At 43.9% G+C, this 10450-nt stretch overlaps 1 protein-coding gene across 1 annotated transcript in view; it reads right to left on the bottom strand.

Annotated features, from left to right (window-relative positions):
- The window catches only part of LOC310772982 (major histocompatibility complex class I-related gene protein-like), a gene marked incomplete at both ends in the record, with an annotated part of 14022 nt that extends 4295 nt beyond the window's left edge, over positions 1-9727 (bottom strand). The window contains one exon of the mRNA XM_083632927.1: positions 9616-9727. Within this exon, the coding sequence (XP_083489053.1) occupies positions 9616-9727 (112 nt within the window). The remainder of the gene's footprint in view (positions 1-9615) is intronic.
- Positions 9728-10450: the final 723 nt, after the last annotated feature.

The raw sequence follows: 10450 nt of genomic DNA, 5'->3' as shown, positions 1-10450 counted from the left end.
GCAGCAACCAGGGCAGCAGGGGGAAATTGGCCAAGTACAATTAGGGAGAAAATGACAGGGAAATCAGAAAAAAAACCTATCAGTGTGCTTAACAGGAGATCTAGTATAAAATGGAGCTGGCAAGTTATTTGAAATAATGTCAACATATCATGTAATTTTGACCTTTAACCTTATTATTTACCAATTTTTTTAAATGCACAACAGTGATAAGTATATAAAAAAAAGTGTTTAATTTCAGCTAACATTAATATCTATGAATGCAGCGCCCTCAAATTTGGTTGAAAATGGTGGCGGTAGACACATTGTCAGATGAAATAATCTAATAATATCACTGATGTGAGTCAAGAGTGTGATGATATTTAAAAGAATCAACAGGCTATTGTAGAAAATATATATTCACATTCATTCTCCACTTAGCTTAGCAATACTAAGAAGATTGAAATGTATTCACGTTCATAAACTTAAAACCAGATGTGAATATAATTCAGCTTAACGTGATATCAGCCTTTAATCTAATTGTAGTTTAACATAGATGTTTAAAGGAAAGCATTTAAATGTGATCTTACCTGAAGATGCACCGTGAAAGAAGAGCAGCAACAAAATTAAGTCCTTCATCTTGTTTTGACGAAGATTGTAGACATGAATGAAAAGGTGTCAGCTGAATGATCTCTCAGCAGTCAGCCTCGCACTCAAGAGCCCAATCCTAGCCAATAGGAATTCAGAAAGGACAGTTATGTCATAGATTACTGTATGCTTTAGTTGATGACCCAGATTAAAATACCCGCTCGGCTCTTATCTTCTTCACCCACCCAATGGCTGGCAGTGAGTCACCCCTGACTCCAGCTTGGTTCTTATCAGGTTAGTGTCATGCCCTCAACCTCTGCCTCCTAGTCTCTCTCGCCCCCTCCTTTCTGTTGTGATTACAGGATTGGAGCCAGGTGTGTGGAGCTGATCTCCAGCTATCGCAGCTGCCAAGCATCACCAATCAGCAGGCTTCATATACCCAGCCCAGACGTCAAGACACTGTCAGATTATCTTCTCACCTGCATGGAGAGAAACGTCTGCTGCCCTAAATCTGACTACCTGCTCCAATCCTCCCCTGTCTGTCTGCCTGCTCGCCATCTGCCTGGACTTCAGCCTACCTGCTCTCTGCTCGCCTGGACTGCAGCCTACCTGCTCTCTGCCCGCCTGGACTTCAGCCTGCTTGCTCTCTGCCAGCCCGGACTTCTGGATGCCTGCTCGTTCACCTACCTGGACTCTAGCCTACCATCCTGCAACCTGGGTATCTCGTCCATCCGGACTCAACCAATAACATTTAAATAAACAAACTGTGTTACAACTTGATATTCTGTCTCTGTCTGTCTCTGCCCTTGAGTCCAACAAACAAAACCCTAACAGTTAGACCCTTTACAACCTGAGGAAACTCATTCTGCCATGGAGCCCCTAAAACTACACTCTTCTCATCCCCCCCAGACACAGGTTGATTTGAATCAGACTCAGCGGTTGTAAATGGAAACATTCTGCCCACGTTTCATCATATGGAACAAAACCATGTCACGTCATGCAGAGCTGAAAAGGCCCACCCTAACCACAAAACTGCACTTCCTCTTAAAGAGCGAGGTGCAGGTTAAAACCAATCTGAATTTACATTTTGGCCTCATGATGAGTATGAAAAGAACCCCAAAAAGGGAGGGAAAAAGTCATCACAGGCCCCCAGGGTAGAAATATGGAGGAAAAGGTGGCATGGGCGTGTGACATCACAAGAGGGGTCATATACATTCTGCTGGGGCTGACACAGGGATGCAAAGTCATGGAGAGTGGTAAAAAAGGTGACAGATACCAGAGCAGACACAAAGCCACACAGAAATCCTATTTTGGGATGAAAAAGGTGGCTGTCACCTAAAGCCAAAGGTGACTAGTTTGCATCGCTGTGACATCACAAGGGGGAGTTCCATGAAATGGAACAGTGCCCCCTGCAGGTTACAAAAACTAGTTTAAATACAGCTAACATATATCTATCTAGCTTCCATACACATTAAAAGTTCTTCTCCAGTAACTTTGTAACTTCAGCCAGAATTGAAGAGAATGTTATCCTTCTCTGCTGCAGTTGTCCAAGAACAGCAGTAAACACACACACACACACACACACACGCACGCATGCACGCACGCACGCACGCACGCACGCACGCACGCACGCACGCACGCACGCACGCACGCACGCACGCACACACACACACACACACACACACACACACACACACACGCAAGTACACACGCACACACACACACACACACACACACACACACGCACACACACACACACACACACGCACACACACACACACACACACACACACACACACACACACACACACACACACACACACACACGTTACAAGACGTGTTTTTTTACATGCTCACTCAGTTCATGTGGATCACCAGTTCAGTTAAAGCGTGTGTGTTTTATGTTGTTGCTTGTTGTCATGGTGATGAGGGGGAGGTAGAGCTAGAAGCAGCTTGTACAGGCAACACTTTAGGTCACATGGAGGCTTTGCACAGGGCCTTGCAGCAGTCCCATAAAATGCAAAAGAGGGAGGAGGCAAGATGGGGAGAGGTCGTTTAGCTGTATGGTTAGTTGGAGGGCTGGTTAGCTTCAGAGGTGCCAGGTGATGCAGGAGAGAAGTCAGAGGGGTAGTAGGGGATGACCCCCTCCCCCTCAGAAGGTGGTGAGAGAGGGGGAGTAGTTGGTGAGAGGTAGGGAGAGTCATAGTGGTGTGCTCTCTCCTGTCACTCCAACTCTACAGTATTACAGTATCTCACCCTCAATCTCCATTTCCCTCTCCACACGTGAGATCTTCTCTCACTGCTTGATGGTCAGTTTCTTCTTCTGCCTCCTCCTCACATTGTTTCTTTGCAGGTTTGGTTCCATCCATGTCCTCCTCCTCTGCGTTAAATAGTTTACCTGTCCTGACCTGCTCCTACATGGTTCACATGTTCTGCAGCCCCATGTAACAGTAATATTAGTGTTGGCCTAAAAGGTTTGAAAAAAGTGGTTACCTTGGAAACTTGGAAACCACAGAGGTGTGTATTGATAGTCATCTCTCTGCTGTGTTGCGCGTCTGTTTTTTCCGGTCCTTAAATTCATCTGAAAATGGTTTCCAAGAAGTGAAGGGGATAATTTTCTTATCTTCACACCTTGAGAAGCGCATTAGTTTACCTTATCAGATGAGGCTTATCTTGATGTTTGACTGGGTTCTATTTTTGGGGGGTGGTTTAATGGTACCTACTTTAAAATGTGCAGATTGGAGAGAGACATGTGTTTACATGTTGCAGAGCTGCAATAGAGCGCAGCAGTGACACTTTACCCCCTGGTTCAAAAGTTTTTAAACTTTACTATTTCATTTCATCTAATGTTCATTTGATAGGGAGAAATGCATTGAGAATTGCACAACAATGCAATACATCACAGCATTTATAGCTACTGATCATTTCCAATGCCTGAAGGGCCTTTAAAATAACAAACAATGCATAATTGTTCACAAAAAACCTACAGACACTGACACATGTATACATACACATACCCACCCTCCCTTACCCCTACATATGACTAAAAAAAAATATCCTTCAGTTTCTTTTTAAGATTTACAATTTTGATCTATTTTAGGTTCCCTCTGGCAGCACATTCCATGATATCTGCCTTTATTGAAAAGGACATCTGGCTTTTTAAGCACCTGTTGTCCCACCTGGCACAAAACTACATTTTTGAAAGATATCAATCTGGTTTCAGAGCTCTTCACAAGACTGAATCTGCAGTACTGATAATAACTAAAGTATCGATAGTATCGATAAGCATCAATACTAAATATTTAAAATGGATACAATACTCATTTGCAACCGTATGGATACCAGCAGTGATTTCTCTTAATGAAAAATCAAACATATTCTGATTTCCCCCTCCCTATCATTGGTGGGTATCTGTTGCTTCAACAAGCTAAAAATATTCTGATAGGCTTTAGCCTGGGCATTTAGCCTGGGCACCGGGGGTTACACCCCTACTCTCTTTAACATCTCATCCAGTGCTACTCACAAGACAGAGTCCCCCTGTCTCTGCCCTCAGTGCCCTGGAGCATTGGAGATATTATTTGTGAGACCAGAGGGAAGAGCACCTCCTGCTGGTCGTCTAAAACAGGGGTTCCCAACCTTTTTTGTGCCAAGGACCGATAGATACAGTACATGGAAAAAAAAGTCGCGGACCGGTTGCTTAAATATGCGTCACCCTGGTCACCTGCGCTATAGGCACGCCACCCTGGTCACCTGCGCTATAGGCACGTCACCCTGGTCACCTGCGCTATAGGCACGTCACCCTGGTCACCTGCGCTATAGGCACGTCACCCTGGTCACCTGCACTATAGGCACGTCACCCTGGTCACCTGCACTATAGGCACGTCACCCTGGTCACCTGCGCTGTAGGCACGTCACCCTGGTCACCTGCGCTATAGGCACGCCACCCTGGTCACCTGCGCTATAGGCACGTCACCCTGGTCACCTGCGCTATAGGCACGTCACCCTGGTCACCTGCGCTATAGGCACGTCACCCTGGTCACCTGTGCTATAGGCACGTGACCTTGACTTCTTGGAAACCAGGCAGAGAATTAGGAGAAACGAGCACATGCCTCCCAAACCTACAACAAGGCTGGACCCAGAGATGGGCAGTATTTTAAATACATGTATTTAAAATACGTATTTCAAATACATTTGTGTATTTTGTCATTTGTATTTGGCTGGATTGAGAAAAATAAGATGTAATTTGTATCAAAATACTTTCAGATCTTGTATTTTGGGTATTTTAAATACATAAAATACATTTTTATTTCATTTTATTCTCAAATGGACACATTTTAAACATTGACACAGGTTTAAACTGTGGAATAAAAAAAAAACGCAAGTGAGATGTCACTTCTACTCCGCCTCTGACTGACTTACCCTCAGAACAATCTCAACCACAAATCAGAGGCAGAGTAGGGTGGGAAACTAGTACTGAAGCTTCGTGTTGGTGGAAATTCCCCCAGAAATAAAGTAATAAATGTGATGATTAGATAACAAACAAGTGTATCATATTAGAGAGACACAACTAACGCTAATTCAACAAAACAAAGCAAAACAACAACAATAACAAAAGGATGTTTGGTTCTGACCTTTAGTGGGGCTGCAGAACCATGAGTCCCCCTGATCCATTTTATGTGAAGCATTTCGAACTGCATCTGTGTATGAAATGTGCTATACAAATAAACTTGACTTGACTTGACTTGACTTGACCCTCTGATTAAAGCTGTGATGAACCCGACAGAGTGCCACATTACATTTACACCAGAGTAATGTTGCAAAAGTCTAATGCTACAGCCTGATGCCTGAATGATTACAAGCTTGTTGATTTTACTGTCATGAAGGTGTTTGAGTGACTGGTCTGTAACCATTTATCCACTGTTGAAATGGACAGGAAGGAAGTCTAACTCAAACAGGACAGGAGGTCTGACTAGTACTGAAGCCTCGTGTTTGTGGAAATTCCCCCAGAGATAAAGTACTAAATGTGATGGTTAGATAAGCCTATTACATCATGCTAAGACAAATACTTCCCTATCTGCAAGTCAAACTGTTTACTGCATGCAAACCATCATATTAGAGATACAAAAAAACACCTCCGTGCCCAACTCAGCTCTACAAAATGGATAAATAAATATACTGTTACAAAGCTGACAACCTCCCTGTTTCCATACATTAGCCACAGGATTAAGTTCCCCTCACCATGAATGCCATACTGCGGCACCATGGTTACATGTTCCTGAAAAGTAACCTTTTGTGGTGGAATAAATAATGTTGTTGTATTTCTATGTGTGCAGCGTGTTAAATAAAGACTAGGCTATATGTGACAATTTACTGACATGGTGGATGTGAAGTTGTTTATAGGGGACCTACTATCATAACATAACTTTCATAACAGATATCATATATATGGCTAAACATGGTCAAAGCTCCAAAACGTGAGGTTACTGTAATGTGTAGAAATGCTACCTGTAACTCAAAAGCCCTCACAGAAGGCAATTAACAGCTGAAGTGAAGGAGAAATAAGTTGTGCTGAAAAACAACTGAAATGGAAGAACTGTAGTGTGTTAGACTCTAACACAGTTAGAGGGTACACAAAGGAGAATACTACCACAGAGGACTAAAGAGATGATTTACCATCTAAAGAAGCCAGACAATTTCACATTTGAGAAGCTGGAATCAGAGAATTAGGACATTTTTCCTTAAAGAAATGGCTCAAAATGATTAATAGATAATCAAAATAGGAAATTAATGTAATATTTGGCAATTAATCGATGAATTGACTAATTGTTGCAGTTCTTTATCAGTTTTTATAAAATGTATTTTCATATATTTTCAAAATACGTATTTGTATTTCAAATACATTTTTCAGACCAGTATTTTGTATTTGTATTGTGATACGTTTGTTGAGCAAGTATTTGTAATTTGTATCAAAATACTTTTTGATGTATTTTCGCCCATCTCTGGCTGGACTGTGGAGTTGGGGGCTGCAGCTGTGTCGTGTGGGGAGGAGGCTGGAGCCCCTTCCCTTGGAGCCCCTTCCCCTGGAGCCTCCAACATCCAGCCACACTCACCAATCAGCCACAGCAATATCCATTATGCATATCCATATCCAAACCCCAACCAAGTGGATACCAGTGCCTAAACCCAACCCCCCAAGCCCCCTGTGCCTCATCACAACCCCAAGGCATCACCTTTGCCTAACCCCAACCCCCCTCACCTCCTGTGCCTCACCCCAGGTGCGTCCATGTTGTTGTCTGTCGTCATGGTGATGAGGGGGAGGTACAGCTAGAAGCAGCTTGTACAGGCAACACTTAAGGTCACATGGAGGCTTTGCACAAGGCCTTGCAGCAGTCGCATAAGATGCAAAAGGGGGAAGAGGCAAGATGGGGAGATGGTTAGTTGGAGGGCTGGTTAGCTTCAGAGGTCCCAGGTGATGCAGGAGAGAAGTCAGAGGGGCAGTAGGGGATGACTCCCCCCCCCCCCCCCCCCCCAGAAGATGATGTGAGAGGGGGAGTAGTTGGTGAGAGGTGGGCAGAGTCATAGTGACGTGCTCCTGTCACTCCAACTCTACAGTATTACAGTATCTCACCCTCAGTCTCCATTTCCCTCTCCACATGTGAGATCTTCTCTCATTGCTTGATGGTCAGCTTCTTCTTCTGCCTCCTCACAATGTTTCTTTCCCAGTTTGGTTCCATCCATTTCCTCCTCCTCCTCTGCGTTAAATAATTTACCTGCTGTCCTGACCTGCTCCTACATGGTTCACATGTTCTGCAGCCCCATGTAACAGTAATATTAGTGTTGGTCTAAACATGTAACAGTAATATTAGTGTTGGTCTAAACATGTAACAGTAATATTAGTGTTGGTCTAAACATGTAACAGTAATATTAGTGTTGGTCTAAACATGTAACAGTAATATTAGTGTTGGTCTAAACATGTAACAGTAATATTAGTTTTGGTCTAAAAGGTTTGAAAAAAGTGGTTACCTTGGAAACTTGTAAACCACAGAGGTGTGTATTGATAGTCATCTCTCTGCCGTGTTGCGTGTGTGTTTTTTCCGGTCCTGAATTTCAGCTGAAAATGGTTTCCAAGAAGTGAAGGGGATAATTTTCTTATCTTCACACCTTGAGAAGCACATTAGTTTACCTTATCAGATGAGGCTTATCTTGATGTTTGACTGGGTTCTTTTTTTGGGGGGTGGTTTAATGGTACCTACTTTAAAATGTGCAGATTGGAGAGAGAAATAATGTTTACGTGTTGCAGAGCTGCAATAGAGCGCAGAAGTGACACTTTACCCCCTGGTTCAAAAGTTTTTAAACTTTACTATTTCATTTAATGTAATGTTCATTTGATAGGGACAAATGCATTGAGAATTGCACAACAATGCAATGCATCACAGCATTTATAGCTACTGATAATTTCCAATGCCTGAAGGGCCTTTAAAATAACAAACAATGCATAATTGTTCACAAAAAACCTACAGACACTTACACATGTATACACACACATACCCACCCTCCCTTACCCCTACATATGACTACATTTTTTTATCCTTCAGTTTCTTTTTAAGATTTACAATTTTGATCTATTTTAGGTTCCCTCTGGCAGCACATTCCATGATATCTGACTTTATTGAAAAGGACATCTGGCTTTTTAAGCACCTGTTGTCTCACCTGGCACAAAACTACATTTTTGAAAGATATCAATCTGGTTTCAGAGCTCTTCACAGGACTGAATCTGCAGTACTGATAATAACTAACGACCTCCTTTCTACCTGCTGACTCGGGCAACTGCTCTGTTCCCTTGCTCCAGCTAGATCTAACCACAGCTTCTGACACAGATCATTCTATTCTTATTCACAGGGTAAACCAATGGGCGGGGGTCTCTGGTTTCCGTGTCTCTAGTGGGGTTGTCAAAAGTATCGATAGTATCGATAAGCATCAATACTAAATATTTAAAATGGATACAATACTCATTTGCAACAGTATGGATACCAGCAGTGATTTCTCTTATCAAATATATTCTGATTTCCCCCTCCCTATCATTGGTGGGTATCTGTTGCTTCAACAAGCTAAAAGTATTCTGATAGGCTCATCACACATCAGCTGTCACAGTGGAAAGTTGAGGACTGAATGTACCAATTAGAGGGAGGGATGATTAGGTGGCCATGATGGAAGGAAGGCCTGTTTGGGAATTTAGCCAGGGCACCGGGGGTTACACCCCTACTCTCTTTAACATCTCATCCAGTGCTACTCACAAGACAGAGTCCCCCTGTCTCTGCGCTCAGTGCCCTGGAGCATTGGAGAGATTATTTGTGAGACCAGAGGGAAGAGCACCTCCTGCTGGTCGTCTAAAACACCACTCCCAGCACCATGGTGCACCCATCGATCCACGAGACCTGCTTAGCTTCCCCAGCAAGCCAGCAATGCAGGAGCCACGGTGCTGCTATTTCTCCTCATCTTGGCCTATTGGCCCCCTGTCTGAAACCACATGCAAAAACATCATCTTGGAGTTATAATTAGATTCAGATTGAAGTTTGACAAACAAATCAATCAAATTCATGCAGCTCCGCATCATCTCCAAAGTCAGATCAATTCTCTGTACCTCTGATCTGGACAAAGTCATCTATGCCTTCATATGATTATTGCACTCTGATATTGTTTATAGTGCGAGACCGTTCTCACGGGGGGCGTGTCCGAGGCCGTCACATCCCGTCGCTTTGTCACGCATCTTGTGCGTCGGATGTTGACGTGCACGGTCTGCTTAAATATGCGTCACCCTGGTCACCTGCGCTATAGGCACGTCACCCTGGTCACCTGCGCTATAGGCACGTCACCCTGGTCACCTGCTCTATAGGCACGTCACCCTGGTCACCTGCGCTATAAGCACGTCACCCTGGTCACCTGCGCTATAGGCACATCACCCTGGTCACCTGCGCTATAGGCACGTGACCTTGACTTCTTGGAAACCAGGCAGAAAATTAGGAGAAACGAGCACATGCCTCCCAAACCTACAACAAGGCTGGACCGACATCAGAAGTGTGGAGTTGGGGGCTGCAGCTGTGTCGTGTGGGGAGGAGGCTGGAGCCCCTTCCCTTGGAGCCCCTTCCCCTGGAGCCTCCAACATCCAGCCACACCCACCAACCAGCCACAGCAATATCCATTATGCATATCCATATCCAAACCCCAACCAAGTGGATACCAGTGCCTAAACCCAACCCCCCAAACCCGCTGTGCCTCATCCCAACCCCAAGGCATCACCTTTTCCTAACCCCAACCCCCCTCACCACATGTGCCTCACCTCCGGTGCGTCCATCCATCCAAGCATGGCGCACAAGGGTACCGTGCGCCTTAACATCCGACACACAGGGCGTGTGATAAAGCGTGGGTATTTGATGCCCTTGGCTTGGAATGAGAATGTGTTGGTTCAAAGTGCTACATATATAATTAAAGTTGAGTTGAGCCTTGGATTAAATAAATCCATGGGTCCTTAATGGAAAGTCTTGAATTGTCTTCAAGGCCTTAAAAAGTACTAAAACTTCTTAAAACATTTATTAGAGGTGTTCATGGCTCCTATTCTGACCTAAAGGCCTCAGCATAACATAAACACAAGTGCATGCCTTGTTCATCACAACTGTAATGTTACGTCAGATTAAGTCTCTGATTATCATAGAAGAAATAGGAGATATGGACTGAAGTGTGTATTTGCAGAAAGGAACCTCCCTGGGTTTAATAATACCATTTAAGAGTATGTCTGCCATAGCTGATTTAGAATTTGCTTGGACAGACTGCCACCTGCTGGTTGACATGAACATTTGAAGAAAACTGTCCAGATGAATCTCAAATCTCT

This window comes from Poromitra crassiceps, assembly GCF_964638095.1.
Source record: "Poromitra crassiceps genome assembly, chromosome: 3".
Classification (NCBI taxonomy): Eukaryota; Metazoa; Chordata; class Actinopteri; order Beryciformes; family Melamphaidae; genus Poromitra; species Poromitra crassiceps.
Note: the sequence above shows the minus strand (reverse complement) of the source record. Positions and strands in the feature narration are given on the sequence as shown.